General features: G+C 41.0%; 1 protein-coding gene across 1 annotated transcript in view; it reads left to right on the top strand.

The window, feature by feature from the left end:
• The first annotated feature begins 1,934 nt into the window (after window positions 1-1,934).
• The window catches only part of csrnp2.S (cysteine-serine-rich nuclear protein 2 S homeolog), a 35,598-nt gene continuing 15,493 nt past the window's right edge, over window positions 1,935-22,039 (top strand). Inside the window, exons 1-3 of the mRNA XM_041584754.1 lie at window positions 1,935-3,092; window positions 19,498-19,672; window positions 21,213-21,477. Coding sequence (XP_041440688.1) covers window positions 19,513-19,672; window positions 21,213-21,477 — 425 coding nt within the window. The 5' untranslated portion in view covers window positions 1,935-3,092; window positions 19,498-19,512. The remainder of the gene's footprint in view (window positions 3,093-19,497; window positions 19,673-21,212; window positions 21,478-22,039) is intronic.

The raw sequence follows: 22,039 nt of genomic DNA, 5'->3' as shown, positions 1-22,039 counted from the left end.
TCAGAGCCTGGGGCATAACTACAGAGGAAGCAGACCCTGTGGCTGGGGGCCTAGGAGGCCCTTAATCATGTATAATTTCAATAAATATTGGTAAACCTCTATACATTTTGGGGGCCTGAAAAATAATTTTCTGTGGGGCCCAATGATATCTTGTTACACCACTGGTCAGAGCCCCCTTTCAATAAAAAAAACAAATGGCGGCCACCCCCCTTCAGGTCTATTCATCGACTGTGGCTTCTCCTCTTCTTTAGATCCATTTGGCTCCTTTTGTAGCATTCAGTTACTTCCAGTGGCTATCAGCCATTTTGGCAAGGGGGGCCTGACTTTAAACCACTGGCCTGGTACAGTTGTGCCCCCTGATGGCAGCCTTGGATGTGGCTATAAAATGGCCAGATCTTTTTATCCCTCTTTCCATTTTTCAAATGTTATGAGGTATGATATCGTGAAAAACATACTCCAGCACACAGGAAATGTGCTGAACAAGGTATTAACCTGTGTTTAATTGTGCCAAGCCAAACAAAAACAGTTCAGGGGCGGAGCCCAGGTCTTGTAGAAAATACTCATCATTACATGACAACATTTTTTTTTTGTGAGTATGAACTCTAACAAGGTGCACAGAAAGTTAATGTGGTATGTGGGTGTGTTCAAGGCTGGATTTAAATAGCAGGCGCCCCTAGGCCCTCTCCCATTTATCTCCCCCTTCCTCTCCTCTTCCATTGTGCACATCTGCACATTTTCAGCATTGGGTCAAGAGTAATGGGGATTGATGCACACATTTTAAAAACTATTGTATCTCCTGTGAATCACCAGTGCTTCCTAATCAATGTGGGTTTGGTTGGGCAGCTTGCCACCCCCCTAAAATTCTGCCGCCCTAGGCCTTTGTGGCCTTTCCACAAATCCGGGCCTGGGTGTGTTGGTACGATTAAGATAAGAGTGGACACATTCTATACCTTCCTCATGAGGAATAGAAGTAAAAAGGTCACATACATCCAAGGAGTAGGGTTGCCACCTAGTATTTAACCTGCCTGGCTGGAAAAAATTATGCTTGATGCCAATGTTATTAATTGGAAAAAACGGCAAGAATATATAAAGGCCGGTATTTTTTTCCAGAAAAGGTGGCAACCCTACGAAGGAGCAAAAATCGTTCTTGGGGAATGGAGTTTTCTTTAGCTGTAACAAATAGTCAAAAGTATAATTTACACAAAATTGCAATGTAGGTAATATCTGTTGTAATGCTATATTGATATATATATAGCTAATGGTTGCAATATGGAACTCACATTAGAAACCATGGGCCATCCTGTTTGTCTGATATAACTATTTGGCCCTTGTGTGAGCTCCAATAGTTTTTGTAGTATGGCAACTGGTCATTTAGTCAGACAGATTAGAAAATGTCTGTCAGATAATATTTAGATCTGTTCATGTGTTGCCTAGCTAACGATTGTTGTCTGGTAATTATATATTTTTTTATTTGAACATTTTTATTGATTTTCAAAGATAGTAGGTTAAACAACTGGTAATACTAATAAATAGGGGATGCACCGAATCCAGGATTCGGCCTTTTTCAGCAGGATTCGGCGGAATCATTGTGACTGGCCGAACCGAATCCTAATTTGCATATGTAAATTAGGGGTGGGTAGACAAATCATGTGACATCACAAAAGAAGAATTTTTTCCACTTTTTCCTTTCCTGCCCCTAATTTACATATGCAAATTAGGATTCGGATCGGTATTCAGCCTAATCTTTCACCAAGGATTCGGTCGAATCCCAAATAGTGGATTCAGTGCGTCCCTACTAATAAATAGGTCCATATAATTGTGTCAAGTAGTTTTGTGGTGTGTCACAGTTTTGTACGAGTGAGTCAAATAGGATAGAGAGCATTGTGCCCAGTGGCCTCGTTTTGTGCCACAGTTTTGTCAGACAGGAGGAAGGGAAGAATAAATTGGGGAAGAATTGAGTCTGTTAGTTATTTAATGTCCAACATATCATCGAAGTGTTATTTTTGGTGTATTTTCTCGTTTCACGTCACTGCATATTAAAACATAGTATCGGTACGCGAATGTATATCGGAACTAGAGCCAAGAATTACTTTGTGACTGAAAATATAACCATAGAAAGGGACTTTTAATGTTACTGTAAGGAAAACAGACGAACACTACATCCTCTTTTTCCCTTACAAAAGAGTTTGCCATTACTCTGAAAGGAAAGCGGCAGCCCACCCACAAACAGCTCGTAACCCGTCACCAAGGGACACGGGAGCGGTAGTATCGCGAGACACTAGCGACTCCTCTGCGCTGCGGCTACGCCTCTGCTTTGTGGAAAGACTCCCCAGCCGAGTCACCTTCATACTATCTTTATTGTGGAAAGGAAACCATTTACGTGCCGCTTTATCTCGACAGAACAGTAACCCAATTCATTCAAATCACTGGCTAGGACGGCACCAAACCCCTCCCACACTGCACCATCTCCCATCATGCCCCGCGCTGCTGCGAACTACATCTCCCTGCGTGCTCTGGCGTGTCACGTGATGTCACAATCCCTATAACCGGTCATCTGTTGGACCTGGAAGCCCATTGTTACCGCTGTTCGAAGCCGGGTGGGTTGGGAGGGAGGTAGCGGGGGTTTATCACAGTAGATTCCTGTCCTTCAGTGCATGAACCCCACAGTTGTAAGGGAACAGTCCCTGTGCTCCCCGCTTCTTCTTACACCTGTGAATAAATATATGAAGCGCTAGTTTCGGGCTACAGATTAAGGGAAGAACCGAGGAGGTACCCGGCCCGACGGACTACTCATAGGACTGTACGAAGGAGATGACTGTGAGGGCTCCATCCACTTCCATTGTGCGATTCTTTTAATTCAGCCCCTCTTTTTCTCAAACCGATCCCTATAAAGCCAATGCCCCTGCCAAGCCCATCCGCTCATTCGCTGGTGGCCGGAGCATCTTCCTCTGATTCGGCGGCGGCGGGGTCTGCTGTGACAGCGGCGAGCTGTAAGTGGAGGGGACCCTGATCGCAACGCTCGGCCCGTTCCGCTGTGCAGATTGGGGGATCGGCAGAAGGCAGCGCTGCTGGAAGGACGACTTACACACTAGGTAGGAGGATGCCTGTGTTCTTCCGCCGGCCACTATTACTCCCCATAGTGTCATTGCTACATGTCAGCCTTCCTGCTCTTCTCTCATGCTGTATTCACGCTCAGTAGTCGCTGGAAGCCAATGCAAGGCTCTCAAACTACAGCTCCCAGCATCCTCCCCTCTACAGAAGGCTCTAGGCTGCTGGGAGAGTAGTGTCCAATGAGATGTGAAAGGTGCAGCCCCAGGCAGCGGTGCAAGCATGTCTATACCCTTACTGCTGACTTTGTTTTTGTTTCGTTTTTTTCATTGTCTGGCATTTAAGCTTTTTTTCCGTTTACTAGGTTCACTCCCCCTAGCAACCGCAATGTCTACAGTGCTCTGTCACTGCCTAAGTTCAACAGGGAGGCCTAGTTTGGATGCAGCCACTAGGGTTTGCCACCTTTTCCGGGAAAAAAATACCGGCCTTCCTATATATTTTTACTGGCCAGGCAGGTAATATACCGGCCAGGTGGCAACCCTTATAATATGCAACTGTTTTAAAGGGAAAGGCACTTTCCAGGGTAATGTTGCACATGACTGGTCACTAGCCATGTTTCCATGCAACTCAATAGAGAGGAGCGAGGATGCATTTTCTGATGCTAATGATGAAATTTGCAACTCAATGCAACTTCCTCCCACATTTGCTGCTGGACTGCATGGTGTGTATGTACCCGTGCAACCTCCTAGGGATGCGCACTGTGTGATGACTTGGCTACTCAGATTACTATTGGGCAGCCCCTAGGTTTATGTAAAAAAAATACTTGCATTCCTATATATTTATCTTTTTCCCCTATTAATAACATTGGGATCAGCCATCATTTTTACCGGCCAGGCAGGTAAAATACCGGCCAGGTAGCAACCCTAGCAGCTCCTGGCTTATAAGGTGCAGGTGTGCTTACATATTCTACATAGCACTGTGCTTATAATGTTGCTACATAGCAAGTTGGCACTGTTTGCCATCAAGGCTGAAGCATAGGAGAATATGACTTGCCCAAGAACCAAGTTGGCACATGAATTAACACAATGTCTTTACTAAGTAGGAATTAGGGTTGCCACCTTTTTTGGGGAAAAAATAGCGGCCTTCCTGAATTCTTTTCCGTTTTTTCCCATTAATAACATTGGCATCAACCATCATTTTTACCGGCCAGGCCTGTAAAATATCGGCCAAGCCTGTAAAATACCGGCCTAGTAGGAATACACCAAGTTTTCCACTGAGACATTTTAATAAATGTTGAATATATATGTATATTGCATGTGTATAAGTGCATATATCCCAGTGTTGTCCCTTTCATTCAAACATTAAGGTGAAATAAAGAGCAATAGCATGTTTATCAAGGCCTCCCTCAACCGAGTTTCATTATGAGCATTGCATCATTAGCCTAGTGTTTAAATGCACAGCCCTGTGTACAAATGAGTGCCATATGTGCTGCTCTAGTCCTGTTTGAAAGCAATGCAGAGCTGAGCTATCAATCAGTAGCCATTATTTACCATTGGGGGTGCAGGTAGCACTGTCTGGTGCATGAATTCAGGCCAGAGAATAATAAGAGAGTATTTATTTTGTTATTTGTGCAACATATCCTGCGGCCAATGGCGTACACATTTCCACAGGGGGGGAGGAACTATTGCAATTCTGATTATACAAATTAAATCTCTGTACATAATATTGATTTCATTTCATTTTTCCAAAAATAAATTGTTCTCTGCAAGCCCCATTTTTTCCCATTCAGGCAGCAGCAGCTGTACATAATATATGCAGAGAAATAAAATTCCAGAGAATAAGTAGAGGTCATTAATTAATCTACAGGTTGTTCCTATTGGCTGTTCCTTACATTACCTTGTTTAAAGGGAATATAAACAGGATTGCAGCCTTTGTTGCTATTTCAGGATTAGCAACACTGGGCGAGGGCCTCAGTGTTTAGCTGTTGCTGTTTTGTTGCTCAGCGTGACCTCGTTCAGAAGGCGAATGCTTAATTATTAGATTGACACAGTGACTTTAGAGGGATGTCACGGGGGAGGGGAGAGTTACAGGAACACTTCCCCCAAATTGCTGAAAACTATTTTATTGTTGTTGTTGCTACATCATTTCTGCCCAAGCTTGCCCTTTAATTATCCGCTCAGTGTTCTAAGAAGACAAGGTCACATTTACTCCAAGCTATTTGCTTTAATGTATTAACTGCAACCTACTATTGGGGGGGAAAAAAAGAAATCTGAAATAAATAATTCGGAAACTATGACATGCCGTTGTTATAATAATGAATGCCTTTTTTTTATCAACGAGATAAGTCAAATGACCCTTTTAGGGTAGGGACACACTGGGCGATTTGGGGAGATTTAGTCGCCTGGCGACTAATCGCCGCGACTTTCCACGACCAATCTTCCCCGAATGCCTCCCCTCACTCTGCGCCTGGATAAAATGAAAAATCGCCTGCGCTAATCACATGCGGCGATTTGTTTTCCGAAGTCGCCCGAAGTTTCCTCGTGAGGCAACTTCGGGCGATTTCGGAAAACGAATCGCCGTGTGTGATTAGCACCGGCGACTTTTCATTTTATCCAGGCGCAGAGTGAGGGGAGGCATTCGGGGAGAAAAGTCGCTGCGATTAGTCGCCAGGCGACTAAATCTCCCCAAATCGCCCAGTGTGTCCCTACCCTTAATGCAATGATCTGCTGATAGTTTACATAAAAGGCAGTATTGAGATTGTGTCCTATTTGGGGGACTAATGTTGTGATTAAATTATGTATCGTAAAGACCAGGCTCATGTTGGCTCTCTAAAAGCCACTTGGCCAAGGCATGGAATAGTTGGCCCTTACTGACAACCGTACTCCTTTATACGACACGTTTGTTATTAATGGCTAGAGAAATGGTTTGGAGGAAGAACAATTTGCTGGGTTCTTTTGTTTATCCAGAGGTTTTGTGTTACCCAACGTATATCCAGATTCTTATACATTATTAAAGGGGTTGTTCACCTTTAAATTAACTGTTAGTATGATGTAGAGAGTGATATTCTGAGAAAAGTTGCTTTTCATTTTTTGTTATTTGTGGTTTTTTAGTTATTTAGCTTTTTATTTAGCAGCTCTCCAGTTTGTAATTTCAGCAGTCTGGTTGCTAGCGTCCAAATTACCCTAGCAACCATGCACTGATTTGAATAAGAGACTGGAATATGAACAGGAGAGGGTCTGAATAGAAAGATGAGTAATAAAAAGCAGCAATAACAATACATCTGTATCCTTACAGAGCATTTACTTTTTAAATGGGGTCAGTGACCCCTATTTGAAAACTCGAAGGATTCAGAAGAAGAAAAATAATTAAAAAAAACTATAAAACATAAACAATGAAGACCAATTGAAAAGTTGCTTAGAATTGGCCACTTTATAACATACTAAAAGTTAACTTAAAGATGAACCACGTCTTTAACCAAGGCCTTCTGGGCCCATGAATAAGCATTTCAGCAGTGATGCCTTGCTCTTGCTTTTCTCTCCTGGAATTCCTTTATACCATGTCTCAGGAGTTTTTTCTTATATCCAGGGCAGTCCTGCAAGTCTCTCCTGCACAAGGCACAGTCACAATATATCTGCTGAGGCAGCATCTGCTTTTAGTGACCGGTCGGAAATGTTCATCTGCAGAATTGTGTTTTGTTTGTCTGTCCTTCCCTTTATGCTCTTGCATTCATATTGTATCATCTGTGCTCGGCCAGCAGGCCTTGTAAAATGCAGCCTCAGAGACCCCTTAAATCCTGTAAACTGGATGCTTGCCAGGCCTAATGTGTAGAATGAAAGGCTGCTTCTACCGCTGCAATATGTCTTGCTCACACTAAACCTTGAATGCAATTGGGATAAGTGTGTATTCTTGTATAGACCAACTTTCTCCTGCTGATTCAGGTTTACCTCCGTTCCCGTTATGCGTGTCTTCTTCAGAGTGGTTCAGAATCGTCATATATAAATGAATTTTCAAACGCATAAACAAAAATGGTTGTGAGTTAGAAACATACATGACATATTCTGCAAGCAAGTGTGTGCGTGTACCCATTGAGACTTGTACATGGATTCATTCATAAAATAGTCGTGTTTGCTGTCACCTTCATTGTTTTAGCATTGAAGATTAAAATGAGTGAGGCCTAGCTTCTGATATGATATGTATGTGACACTATGGGGGAGAACATTGAGAGACCTGTATTGTAAGGCTGTATTTTGTTAGTTATGATCAAGATAAACCAGTTCCTATGGTTTGAAAATCATCTTAACCATTTTTTGGCCTACAACTGAAATTGCTTGTCTGATTGTTAGGGGTTACTGGCCCTGAAAACCAGCATCCTAATAGTAGTTCCAATTTTAAATCTGCCAACACACAAATGGATTTAAAAAAAAAAAAATACAGACAAAAACAGAACACCAGTTCTGCCTTAGAATACTGCATCACTCTTAAGTGAATTTGCCCTTTAATATAATTATTCTGCAACACTCCAGTTTGGAATTCTGCTAAATCTAAGGGCAGAGACACGTGGTCAGATCCGGGGAGATTATTCGCCTGGCGACAAATCTCCTCTTTTTCTCTGTCGACTAATCTTCCTCGTGAGGCAACTTTGGAAAACTAAGTGCTCCGAGTGCCATCCCGCCGGCGATTTTAATTCTAGCTGAGGGGAAGGCAGTTTGGGGAGATTAGTCGCCCCAAAGAAGAGGAGATTTGTCGCCGGTTCGACTAATCTCCCCAAATCTTATTGTGTGTCTCTGCCCTAAAGCTGGCCATAGACGCAAAGAGCTGATCGTATGAATCGAGGATACGTTCGATTTTCGGAGCGTGTGGAGAGTCCCGGCATTTTTCGTCCGGCGGAGATCGCTGGACCATGCAGTAAGTGGGGTTTTAGAGTGTAAGCTTGCTGGGATGACGGTCAGATTGGGTTAGTTCTGTTTGAGTATGGACTGGAAATTGTGTGTGTTTGGGTTGTTTGATTTACATGATTGGAGGTTGTTTTAGCTCTACATACAATAAAGGCCCTGGTAGAAGATTAAGTCTAGTTCCTAGTGATTTCAGCAGACTTCCCTAATAAAAGGATATTGACAGATCTGTATAGGGTTGTCTTTTCCTAATACAGTAGTACCACATTAGTCGGATACATTTGCATCCCCATTCTCACTGGTGTTGCAAGAAACATTCACCGATCCTGCGGCAAAAGTATTAAAAAGAATATGGTGCTACTGTATAGCTGGCCTGGCTATTGATTGTATTGTAATTAAAGATAGAGTGATGTTTGCGTTACTGACCTTGAGGAATTCTGGCTGCATCTTCCTTGATACGTGAGTCCCCTTTCTCTGTATTATCTGAAATAGATACACATCCACTCTGTTTAATACACTGCTCATAATGTTTTATTTAAAAGATCTAGAGGAGGACAAAAGAGTAAAAGAAAAAAAGTAGCCTTTGAAAACTCTATACTAACTTTGTTTTCACATGTGCTGGGGTATGTCATGGTAGATATTTTGCATCCCATCTCCTACCCTGTGTATATTTTAATAATATAAGAGAAATGCTACAATGAGGGTTGGCGTCCATGACTACAGGTTCTCAAGGTTTGGGCCAGTTGTTCTAAATAACTAAAATAAAAAACAAAACAGCAGACCGAGGGCCAATATTTTTGTGCCAGAATCCCTTTTAATTATATCTCTGCACCCTCGACAACATCAAAACAAGTGGCTAGTGTAAATGTTTTTTTTTTTTTTAATTCTCCAAACCCTACATTTCTGGGGGGGGGGGTGTAAGTAGCGCAGAACAGACTAATGACATTATTGTCTTATATTCAATGGAAAATATATGCTGAAGTTATCAAGAATGACTCCATTGTTATTTGAATGGCTGCAGTGTTAGGGTGTGGGTTATGTAAGATTGATGTGACTTGAGTTCTTAAGTTTCTGATTGGAAGGAAGGCTGTTCTAAACAGTATAAAATTATTCTGTTAATAGATGTGTCTGATCAGTAGTTGTCTGGTATGGTGCCCGCTATTTTCATACTGCACTGAAACGCACCCGTGTCTCTGTAGCCTTCTAGCCCCCACGTTGAGCTGCTTTGTAACACTGCTATTTTGGTAAACATGCCACTAACTCATTTTGATGGGTGATACTATGTATTCTTTAAAAGTAGACTTGTTGAAATGTGACAAATTCATCATTTTTGAAATCCAAAATGTCAAATCTACTGCAAAGATTTTAGCTGAATCTGTTTGATAAATATTACTTTTGTAGGTAAAATATTTATTAGGCAGGTTAGTGCGTTAGTGCAGTCCTCTCTTACCAGGACACCGCAGTTCCCGAACTAGGTGCAATACTTTACTATTTTCATACAGAGGCTACACATTGGTTTTCATGTGAAAAATAATGAAAACTTTGGTAACAATATGATTGGTTTCTTCTGATGCTTCTGTATGTAAAGTCTTCTAAGCTAATTGTACCATTAGAGGCTTTTGCATTCAACATATTTCATTTGGTACACTGGATTGCCAGCACACGGTTTGCCTTTAAGGGTAAGGCCACGCGAGGAGATTCGGGGAGATTTTGTCGCCTGGCGACTAAACGCCACTTCTTTTGTGCGACTATCTTCCCGAACTGCCTCAGCGTTTTTCCCCATAGGCTACAACGCAAAGTCGCCTGCGCTAATGCACACGCGGCGATGCGTTTTCTATTGAAAACGCATCAACGTGGCGATTAGTCGACAAAATCTCCCGGAATCTCCTCGTGTGGCCTTACCCTAAAAATAATTATTACATAAAATGAGGTGTTAGTACCATATTTTGCCAAAAATAAGTAAGCTCACATGCAACATCAAAGCCCCTCATTGTATGTGAGTCCTACACTATCCGTGTAGCAAAATTTAATAGGGCTGGGAGAGGGGAAGTGGCTGCATAGGAAGTGCTGGAAGAGGAGCTGACAAGAAGGTACCACACTTTGGCCAAAATAAGTAAGCTCATGTGCCATGTCAAGGCCCCTTATTGTACATGAGTCCTCACATACAATGAGGGGCCTTGATATGACATACAAGCTTACTTATTTTGGCTGAGGTGTGGTACTAATACTTATTTTTAAAGGCAAACCATGCACTGGCAATATTTTTCCTTCTTTTTGTGTACAAATATTGGCCATTTATCGTTTATAACAGCTGGTCAACTCCAGAATGTGGGTTAGCTGGTCAACGCAACTGCATGGGTTAGAGAGAGCAGTGGAGATTTCTTTCTCCGTTTCATGTACCTATTTCATTTGGTAGTTTGCAAGCATAGTCCATCAGATCTGAGGGTGCACATTCAATGCAACCACTATGTGTCTTAAGTCTGCATATAGATTTGGTGTCAAACTTTGTTTGATCTACCTGGGGAAGATCACCACGGGTTGATCAAAATTATTATTTTTCTTCCTTTTTTGCACATAATGCTGATAGAAGTGGTTCTACCCTGCTATATACTGTATGTGCAAAATTTATCCTTAAGTTATTACTTGTGTTACATGTATGTTTATCTCAGTTTGGTGTGAATTCTGGTTGAATATCAGCTGATGGAAATATGGATATTGTCTTGAAGCAGTGGGCTATTTCCCTTTACACTGCAGCACATTGCAGAGAGTATTATTGGTATAGAGGGTGGCTGTCACCAGTCTGTCCCCATAGCAGCCTCTATTTTCATCACCTTATGCTGTTCCTGCTAGATCATAAATGCAGCTCTGTCATTGTTCATATGATAGGGGCTGGTAGCAGAGCGGAAGGAACTGAGAAAGAAATTGCAGTGATTTGAGTCATGTGAAAGGCCGGATGTGAAGCAGTCCTACTGTAACTGGATCCATGGCTGTGGTCTATGGAAATGCCTGTCCTCGTTTAACCCTTCCTGTGCTCTGTACAAGATTGCAGTTTTTTCAATGGCTAGTACTTGCTGTGTTGATTCCTTTGTCATTCTGCTTGGGAACCTATAGCTGGAATGCCAAACCGACTTCCCTCTAGTATCAGCCAGCTTCTGCAAATGACCAGTTTCAGTGGATTCTGTGAGTTCTCACTTTCAGCAGAACTGGTGGATTGTTCGACATTCCTGATCTTATAGCAAAAAAGTAAAATGCATGTAATAACAGAAGAGCTAGCGCATACAGTGCAATGAAATGGAGACACTAAATTGCGTGTTGTCTGGACTGCATACTACATGAAAACTTTACACAAGGCCTTTGACCGATGTCACACCAACAGATGACTGGACTTCCATTTGTGGGAAGCATATTGTCCTGGCAATGACACTGGTATATCATCTGATTCAGACTTGGCACTTACAAAGCTATGCCCCAACCACTGTCATTTTTGTCCGACATTGGTCAGGTTAGAAAATTTTCATCAGTCATAGTGAAATGTGTCCATTGTCCAATTGTTTGCAGGATCCAGCAGACAGCTACCCACAGTTTCCTAGCTTCAACTAGACTCTATTGCTTGTTGTCTTTTTTTTGTTGATAGACAAATAATGGATTTCAGGTCCTACCACAACAAAAAGATCTTTAAAAAATATGTTACAATCTTAAAGGAAAACTATACCCCCAAAATGAACACTTAAGCAACAGATAGTTCATATCATATTAAGTGGCATATTAAAGAATTTTACCAAACTGGAATATATATTTAAGTAAATATTGCCCTTTTACATCTCTTGCCTTGAGCCACCATTTCGTGATGGTCTGTGTGCTGCTTCAGAGATCACCTGACCAGAAATACTTCAACTCTAACTGTAACAGGAAGAAGTGTGGAAGCAAAAGACACAACTCTGTCTGATAATTGGCTCATGTGACCTAACATGAATGTTTTGTTGGTATGTTGTGAGTACAGTGAATCCTACGATCCCAGGGGGCGGCCCTTATTTTTTTAAAATGGTAATTTTCTATTTATGATTACCCAATGGCACATACTACTAGAAAAGTATATTATTATGAAAATGGTTTATTTACATGAAGCAGGATTTTACATATGAGCTGTTTTATGCAATATCTTTTTATAGAGACCTACATTGTTTGGGGGGTATACTTTTCCTTTAAAGGAATTGTTCAGTGTAAAAATAAAAACTTGGTAAATAGATAGACTGTGCAAAATACAAAATGTTTCTGATATAGTTAGCCAAAAATGTAATGTATAAAGGCTGGAGTGATTTGATGTATAACATGTCAGTCAGAACACTACGTCCTGCTTTTCAGCTCTCTTGGTTTACACTGACTGGTTACCCTGGCTACCAGGCAGTAACCAATCAGTGGCTTGAGGGGGGGCCACATGGGTCATATCTGTTGCTTTTGAATCTGAGCTGAATGCTGAGGATCAATTACAAACTCGCTGAACAGAAATGTACCATGCAAGTCACTGACTAACTCAGAGTTATAGAGCTGAAAAGCAGGAAGTTGGATTCTGGCTGTTTTATTAGACATCTGTTCACTCCAGCCTTTATACATGACATTTTTGGCTAACTAACTATATTAGAAACATTTTTTATTTTGCACAGCCTATCTATTTACACAGTTTTTATTTTCACACTGAACTGTTCCTTTAAGGTGGCTATAGATATTAAGCTCTATGGTGCAGGTACCCTCACTTGTCTTGTCTCTCTTGTCTCAACACACAAAAAAGCCATGTTTGGTCCCACTAACCTCCCAAGATGTGTAGTGGGGGGAAGAATTTGTTTGAAGTGGATGTTTGAATTGGTGGTGAGGGTTGCTAGAGACTGGGTTTGCAACAATAATAAACTTTATTTAGAGAAGAATGCAATGGACATCTATTACAGTTAACCCTCCATGGGTACATGTGGGGGTCTGGCTGGCATGCTGGAGTTGACAGGCAACTCTCCACTGTGGCACTAATCACCTCCTGGGCATTCAGTGGCTTGGCAGGGAACAGTATGGGATCTCGCTGTGCAGTTGGAGCTCCTAATCACCTCACGAATAGCAGAGGCAGGTACAGTAGAACCCGGAAACCAGGAAAACATTTTGTAAAATCAGGGAAATGTGTTAAAGTAACTTTTTCTTCAAGTGATGGAAGGATATAAGTACAGGAGTCCATTTTACTTTGATACAATATTTACTGTGTTAATAACAAGCACCGCAGTGTTAATGTTGCACTATGGGGGGCATGTGCAAGGCCTCTCTGTCATATCTCAAACCATACATGCTAGGTCTCATGAGCCAATTAATGGATAATGTTTTGTCTTTTGCTTCCACAATTTTTCCTGTTACAGTTTCTGGTCAGGTGATCTCCGAGGCAGTAGACGCACCTCCCTTTCCAGTTCACTGGAGGGTCTGGGTTGAGCTCTTCTGTCTGCTCTCCCCACCCGTGACTTTATAATGCTGGCTTCCGATTTCAACTTTTATAGAGGCACGCCTGCTCGCCCTGCCCCTTTTGTGACATCATGGTCGGGTTAAAATTCTTTAATAGGCCACCTAATAAACTGTTCCTCTTTCTTAAAGGAACAGTTAAGTGTAAAAATAAAAACTGAACAATTCCTTTAAAGGAGAACTAAACCCCCCTGCAGCTGGGGGCCCCATTCACCCCACTCCTCTGGCCCCTCTCCCTGCTTCCTCCCTGCATGGTACTGTATATGCAGAACAGAACAATTCAAATAAGTTTATATTTCTCTGTGTATTTCAAGTTTTCTATCATTTTTACAATTTACATTTTTTTTGTGGTCCCACCAATATACAGTGGAAACCCCATTTTGCGTTTTTCAGGGAACCAGAAAAGGTGTAAAATCCAGGAAAATGAGGGAAATGTATTATGCATAATATATAGGTTGGACCACAAAACACAATGTAAAATGAGGGGAAACAAAATCAGGGGATGTAAAATTGTATATCATGCATAATGCACGTCCCTGATTTTTCATTTTCCTATTTCTTTCTGGTCCTCTGAAAAACATAAAATGGGTTATGGTGGTGTAGAAGCGGAAGCCAGCTGATTAACAGACCTGTGAAGAAGCATACAAGGCTGATTTTTCTGGCACATTATTTCGAGAGCCAGCACTGCTGAAAGGGTCAGACAAGTACTGCTTTCAGTAGACGTTACATTCACAATATTATTTTTTCTTTAATCTCTAGGTTTGCACCCCCTTTAAGTTAATGCGCAAAATGTTTTTGGGTCTTATTGATCTGGATGTTCTCTATTTTACGTTCATCCCATGTCTTTGAATTAAGTTCATAAAGATAAATATTGATTTAGATTATTTGAGTGCTTTGTTTGCACCCATATACTTTCCAGCTTGTTCTGAATTGTATAGGTGGGGCTTTCTCCTGTGTACTGCCTATTTCACTGGCTTCTGTTTGTAAGACTGAAGCAGTCTTCAGTACAAAGGATCCCCAGCGATTGTTTAAATTGCTTCAATCTGCTACTCAGGAAACGTGTAATGAATGCATTCATTTACATTTATTACTTCAAAGAGCATATCATTAATTTCAAGATGGCAAAGATAAAGAGACATGGCTTTTTAAGGGGAGAAGGTCATTGCTTATGTCATTTATCTGCTTTATCTGCTTTCACATAGCACGAGCAAAATATTTCTATAAAAAATTGCCTAAAGTCTATGGACTTCGATGGTAATTTAATTGTGAGGCTGCAGTGCAAATTAGGGATGCACAGAATCCTCTATTTTAATCTTTTATGAAGCATTCGGCTGAATACCGAATCATAACCCAAATTTGCACATGCCAATTAGGGAAAAGAATAGTTGAAAAAAAAAAAAAAACTGCTTGCAGAAAAAAATTGCAATTTCCTTTTTGGTGTGAAGAAAAGTCACATGGTGTTAAAGTCTTTGGATTTGGTTCAGTGCAGGCATTTGGATTCTGTGAATTCCTAATTTGAATAAGGTCACTTTGTGACCATTTCTTTCAAGCTGTTTGAGATGAAATAGATGATTTGCAATGGTGAGATCAGTGCAGATGATGGATGCAGCAGGAGGTCGATAGGCTTTTCCGATTTCCATAGACTTTTTCCAATCGCTTTCTATTTGTCACTGTTTTTCTAATATGGAAGTGTAAAGTTTCATTTTTCACCTTCTAAAGCAGCTGTGGGAGGGGGGGTGGTCGCCAACGCTTTAACCATTTTAAATTGATACATTTAGTTGATACATTGTTGTCTTTGTCCCTGCTAAACAGAATCCCTTAGTTTGATTAACAGTTGCTATTATTCCACAGATACTGCTGAGAAATGTATCAACTAAATGTAGCAAATTGAAACCGTTCAGATGCTCCTGGATCACTGAGCTGTCAGGATTTGGGAAAAACAGTAAAAAATGGAAGGCGGCTGAAAAAAGTCTTTGTTTATGGTGAACAATCTAAAAGCAACTGGGCTGAAAAAAAGTGTTTGGAAGGAGAACAACCCCTTTAAGGGTAAGGCCAGACGAGGAGATTCGGGGAGATTTTGTCGCCTGGCGACTTATCGCCGCGTCTTTTGCGCGACTATCCCCCCCGAACTGCCTCATCGTTTTTTCCCCATAGGCTAGAATGAAAAGTCGCCTGCGCTAATGCACACGCGGCGATGCGTTTTCAATAGTCGCCCAAAGTTGCCTCACTGAGGCAACTTTGGGTGACTATTGAAAACGCATCGCCGCGTGTGCATTAGCGCAGGCGATTTAGCGCTGTAGCCTATGGGGAAAAGACGCTGAGGCAGTTCGGGGAGATAGTCGCGCAAAAGACGTGGCGATAAGTCGCCAGGCGGCAAAATCTCCCCGAATCTCCTCGTCTGGCCTTACCCTAAAGGGGCAGTGAGTTTGGTTCTCTTATCAACTCTTGCCAGGAATCCAATGCAGTGTACTTGCATAAAAACTTGGACTTTACATTTTCTTTGTATCCATAACATAAATGATTTATTACCTTTAGTTTGCGCATACCAGCCACACCTGATGGGAGTCTGTTTTCTGTTACCTTTCTGTTTTCCTCTCTCCAAAAACAACTTGTCTTCCTTTTCTCCTGTACTATTTGTTACCCTTGAAATATCGGGATCATATTGCTTCTCTCCTTTGTCTACGTATGATTTAATGAAGCCTTTCCTGATATTTTGTTATTTAAACAAATCACATTAGTTGTCTCCTCCTCTGCACAGTCTCTGTTTAATTAATAAACCTTCTTGAAAAATTTGGCATGTACAATATGCCCGTCCTAATGTAACTTTATTCACAATGTTTAGTACGGTCATCCTGCACTCCATGCTTTGTGAGGTTTGATTCTAGCAAGGACTCCATCTGCAAGGTGTTTGTATGTTTCCCCCCATGTCTGCATACGTTTCCTCTGGGTACTTTGGTTTTCTCCCACACTCTAAAAAAACATAAGGACAGGTTAAATGGCTCATGGTTAAAACTGATCCTACTGTGTGTGAATTTGAGAGGAACTTTTGATTGTAAGCTCTTCTGGGGCAAAGACTGATGTCTTTTATCTGTATCTTCTACCATAGGAGGTTAATTTTTCATCCTGCTGGTGCAAATAATACAGCTAATCTGCACAGCTGCCAGTGTCTTTACCTGCCATTTTCCTCCGTGCAGAACCTATGGATTAGCCGTTTATATGACTCATGCGATGGTGTGAATATGCGGAATGACTGAGTCACAGAGCAGACGATAAATATATAAAAGTACAGACTCTCGGTTGCAAAACACATGTTGTGAAGTGACATTTGCAAATAGAAACCAGATTGAGCATGGTAAAACAGAGCAAGATACGGCTGCCTCTCTCCCACCTCACAGAGATGTGTGCTCTGTGGAAAGGTCATACGCAGGAAGCAGGGGGCGTTGTGGGGCGGGACTAATGTGCCTGGTGACATAAAGAGGAAACTGTCCCGAGAATAACTTTATTACTATTATTAACATGTATCTTAAGAGCGCCAACATATTGCACAGCAATGACTTCTACACACAGCTTCTTGCCTCCCATTCTGTCATCAGTCATGTGGTAGAACATTCAGAACTAGGATTTCCAAAACAGACTCAATCACACAAGTATTGTCACATTAAACTGCTTCTAGAAATCTTTGTTTTCTGGCCTTCTCTTATTTTAGTGAGGTTAAAGGGCAACACTTTCTACAGGGCTAGTCACCTACAGCATCCAATCAGCAGGCACCATGTACTGGCAACTTGTTTAGAAGCAGACATCTTATTGGTTGCTCTGGTTACTGCACCTGAGCAGACTTTGTGCCTTCTATTACATATGGGGGTGCTTTGACCTCCTGCACAAATTTATTGGGGGGGGGGTTGTCATAAGAAAATATAACACTGCAGTCATCAAATGTAAAGTTAATAAAAGTAGGTTTAACAGTAACATGAGCAAAACTGTTGGTTATTCGGTTAGAAGAGAAAAAGAAAAAGGCATTAAATTACAAATGTGTACAAATGTATATACAGTACCTGCCATCAGAAATCACAGGGCCCCGTACAACAACAGTTTCTGGGTCCCCAAGCCCCACCCAGACCCCTCCCACTCCACACCACCGTAAAAAGGCCACACAGACTTTAGAGCTAAAAACTTTAGAGCTAAAAACTGTAAACACACACACAAGTTATAAAAAGCCAATGGTGGCCAGTGCCCCCCTACAAGTTAAGAAATATATTGGTGGCCAGGGCCCCCCCTATAAATGAAAAAAAAAAAAACATTGACAACAGGGCCCCCCATAAGAGTTTAAAAAAAAAACAAAAAAACATTGGCGGTCAGCCCCCCCCCCCCCACAAGTTAAAAAAAATCATTGGTAATCCGGACCCCCTATAAGTAAATTGATGGCCAGGGTTTCCCATAAGTTTTAAAAAAAAAAACATTGGTGTTCAGTGGAACTAACCTTAAAGGTCTTTCATTCTTCGCGTCTATTCAATGACCTTTGTCGGATTCTCTTCTTTGGGTCCAAACGGCAGCTTTCTGATATTTTCATGGCTTTCGGTTACAAACGGCAGCTTTCAACTACGTTAGCGGCTTCAGGTTTTTGGGTCTTCTGCTCTGGGTCTTCTGCTCTGGGTCTTCTGCTCTGGGTCTTCTTCTTCAGGGATTTAGGTCTTCAGTGCTTTGGTTGTTTGGCTCTGGTTGTTTGGCTTCGGGTCTTTGGCGACATCCACACCGTTAAGGCCTGGGATGACTGTACCCCCTGATGGTGGCCCTGTGTATACACATATACCCACACAAGGATTATATACCATGGGAAACTATTCAGAAATATACAGTGAAACCTCAATTTTACATCCCATGATTTTAAGTTTTCCCCCATTTTACATTGTTATTTTGTGGTCCCATCTATATATTATGCATAATACAATTCCCTGATTTTACATTTTCCTGGATTTTCACCATTCTTTTCTGGTCCCCTGAAAAACGTAAAATGGGGGTTCTACTGTATTCTGATGGGGACATGTCTGGAAAAACACCAATGGAGAATTGATGCATATCAATGTGTTTATACTGTGCGCTCATTTTGTGTAGGTTTAGGCTACTTATCCTGCTCCAAATCTCACTAACCCTCTTCCATGTCCCTTTATTCTGTGATGTCTCCCCCCCCCACCCCTCACCTCCTCCCTCACATGAAATCACTTGCTAGTTGCCAGGGCAACAGTCTCCAGCATTCTAAAGCCTAGTGATATTAGGCTAGCAGGAATGGCAGCGTAGGCCTACCCTGGCAGCAAACTAGAACAGGCAGCTGAAAGGCGGCTTAGGGTTTTCTGCTGTTTTTCATGAAATTGTAAACTTTAGTTGGAGAGCCAGCAGAGTAAAATGCATTCACAGCAAGTATCTTTTTTTTTTTTTTTTTTCTTGTCCATGCTATATTTTCTTGTCCATGCTATCTCTTTAAATGAACAGTAACACCGAAAAAAAGAGTATTAAAGTAATTACAATATAATGTACTTTTGTTCTGTGTTTGCTTCAGAAACTTTACTATAGTTTATATAAACAAGCTGCTGTGTACCCATGCGGGCAGCCATTCAAGCTGGAAAGGCACAGGTCACATAACAGATAAGCCCTATGGAATACAGTGGTGTTTTATCTTTTATCTGCTGTGTATCCTGTGCCTTTTTTCCAGCCTGAACGGCACTCCCATGGCTACACAGCAACTTTTTTTATATGAACACCAGTAGTCTTTCTGAAGCAAACACACCAGTTTTACCAGTGTGGGGCAGCAGTGCATTATATATTAATTACTTTGCTGCACTTTAATTTTTTGTTCCTTTAAGTGAACTCATTCTTTCATTCTTTGACTGGATAGTGGGTATTGATTTGTAGTACATTTCATAGATAGAACAATAATATACTTCCAGGTATATGCCTGCAGTTAAAATATTGTTTGTTTTTTTGGACTTTATATATGTGTTTAATCATTTTTACCTTCTGCAAAATTATACTTTTTGCCAACCTCAATGTTGCTCTATGTACTGTATCCTCCCTGCAGGCCACCTTAAAACAAATGGATGCAGTCACGAGCAGGAGTTTGAAAAGAAGGTTTGAAGAGGTAGATGTTGGCTCCCCCATCTCTACGCCTAAAGATTCAGATGATGAAATCTCCAACAGTGATAGCGCTGAAAGCTGTGACAGCATCAATGCACCGACCACCAATGAGCTTATGCGTAAGTTAACTGTATGCCGTGGCTTCTCTTCAGTTCAATAGTTTTTCATTTATTAGTCACTTGTGCACCTGGTCAATGATCCAGTCTTGCATTCCGTTACCCTCTTTTCTTCATTATGCCTTTTTTCTTATGCTACATTTAGTTGATACAATTACTTGATACATTTCTCAGCAGCATCTGTGGAATATCAGCAACTATTGTATCAAGTCTAACAGCTGCCTTTAATGAAACTCAGGGATTCTGCTCAGCAGGGACAAAGATAACAAATGGATCAACTAATGTATCGCTTTAGAACAGTTAAATAGTCGGCGAACCCCCTCCCAGAGCTGCTTTAGAAAGTGAAAAATTAAACGTTACACATTAATATTAGAAAAAACGCCCACAAATTGAAAATAGAAAAAAATTGGAAAAAGTCTGGTGAACAATCTGAAACCAACTGAACTGAAAAAGGTGTTATTATATAAACATGTACAGATTAAAGCATCCCAGCACATCCCATGCATTTCCATAAACAATTTGTATTTTCATTGACATTTATTTGTATTTTTTCCTAGTGTTTCAGATATAAAATAAAGGTAATACAAAAATACAAAAATCTTGGCTGTAGGAAGGAGGCTGGGTGTTCTGAAAATACAACTCTTGCCTTAAAGGCACAGGAACACTGAAAGCGTTTTAAAGTATTTAACATATAATTTACTTGCACTGTTAAAATCGTTGTGTTTGCTTCAGAAAGACTACTATAGTTCATATAAATCGGCTGCTGTGGAGCCATGGGGGCACCTATTTAAGCTTAAAAAAAAAAAGAGAGAAAGGCACAGGTACATAGCACTTAACAGGTGAGCCATGTCCAAAACAATGGTGTTTTATCTATCTACTATGTAACCTGTATCTTTTTCTTCTTTTTTTCCAGCATCAATGGCTGCCCACGTGGCTACACAGCAACTTGTTTATATAAACTATAGTAGTTTTTTTGATGCAAACACACCAGTTTTACTAGTGCAGAGCAACATATTATTTTAATTACTTTGATACACTTTCAGTTTTTGGTGTTACTGTTCCTTTAACCACCGTTTTGGAACTTGCTTTTTTTAGTTGATGTTGAGGGTTCACTTTATAATACAAACATATTATGCAGAAAAACAGATGGAAAAGATGTGTAATTGCCTACCACCTAATATTGATGCATTGTAGATATCGGTAGATATTACCACAAAAGATTAACATTGATTAACATTGAATGTTGGAAGTGCAAGGGAAGGTAGCAGCTTCTCAAAAGCTACAAAAAGGGCCTACCTTCCTTACAAGGATGGGTGCACTGATCCAGGATTCAGTTTGACATTTTGTTAAACCCCCCTTATACTAATTGGCATATGCAAAGCTTTCAGATTTGGTTGGGGATTCTACCAAATCCCAAAGTAGTGTATTTGGTGCATCCCTACTTACAAACCGCTTTTGTCAAGCGCATAGTAGTCTGGCATATGAAGTTTTTTTTTCCATGAAACCGTAAATCTAATAGAATTAATGTCTTTCTCTTCATCAGCAACATCTATCCTTAAGCGGCAGAAACAGCTCAGGCAGAAGAATGTGCGATTTGATCAGGTGACAGTTTACTACTTTTCCCGCCGGCAAGGTTTCACTAGTGTCCCCAGCCAGGGAGGCAGCTCTTTGGGCATGGCACAGCATCACAACTCTGTGCACAAGTACACTCTGTGTGAGTTTGCACAGGAACAGGAAGTTTCCCACCGTGAAATTCTACGCGAGCACTTGAAAGAGGAGAAGCTTCACACACGAAAAATGAAGGTAGGGCCATAATTGTTTTAAATGTTATGAGAAATTCAGAGCTTCTAAAGTGATAATTATTCAACTAAAAAGCTTTACATAAATGCCTCTGGCAGAAGATAAGCAAGAGTGGGGCATAAACCAGGGTCTGTTTTGTTTACTCTATGCCAAAGGCCCAATATGAAATGACGGAAATCAAACCCAGTCCTTCTAATCCTTCCCATGCATCAAGCTGCATAGATAAAGCTAATAAATAAAGGCACACACACAGGTAATATGGTTTTGTATATTTTTTGGTATGTGTATGCCAGCCCATTAATACTGACCAATATCCATGTACAATGGATATTTGTTGGTAAAGAGACATGACATGTTGGTCACTTGGTTCCTCCTTACATTCTCATCTCCCAATCTACTACACCAGTGCTGTCCAATTTCTGTAGTACCGAGAGACAGAATTTTTCTGGCCTACGTGGTGGAGAGCCGATAGTGGAAGCCAGTGTTAAACACACTCCTTTCAAACCACACCTATTTAAACCACACTCATGTTATCTCAAGAACTTTTAAGACCATGTCCACATTAATGGT

Source organism: Xenopus laevis, chromosome 2S (assembly GCF_017654675.1).
Source record: "Xenopus laevis strain J_2021 chromosome 2S, Xenopus_laevis_v10.1, whole genome shotgun sequence".
Classification (NCBI taxonomy): Eukaryota; Metazoa; Chordata; class Amphibia; order Anura; family Pipidae; genus Xenopus; species Xenopus laevis.
This window is presented reverse-complemented; position numbering and strand designations above follow the sequence as displayed.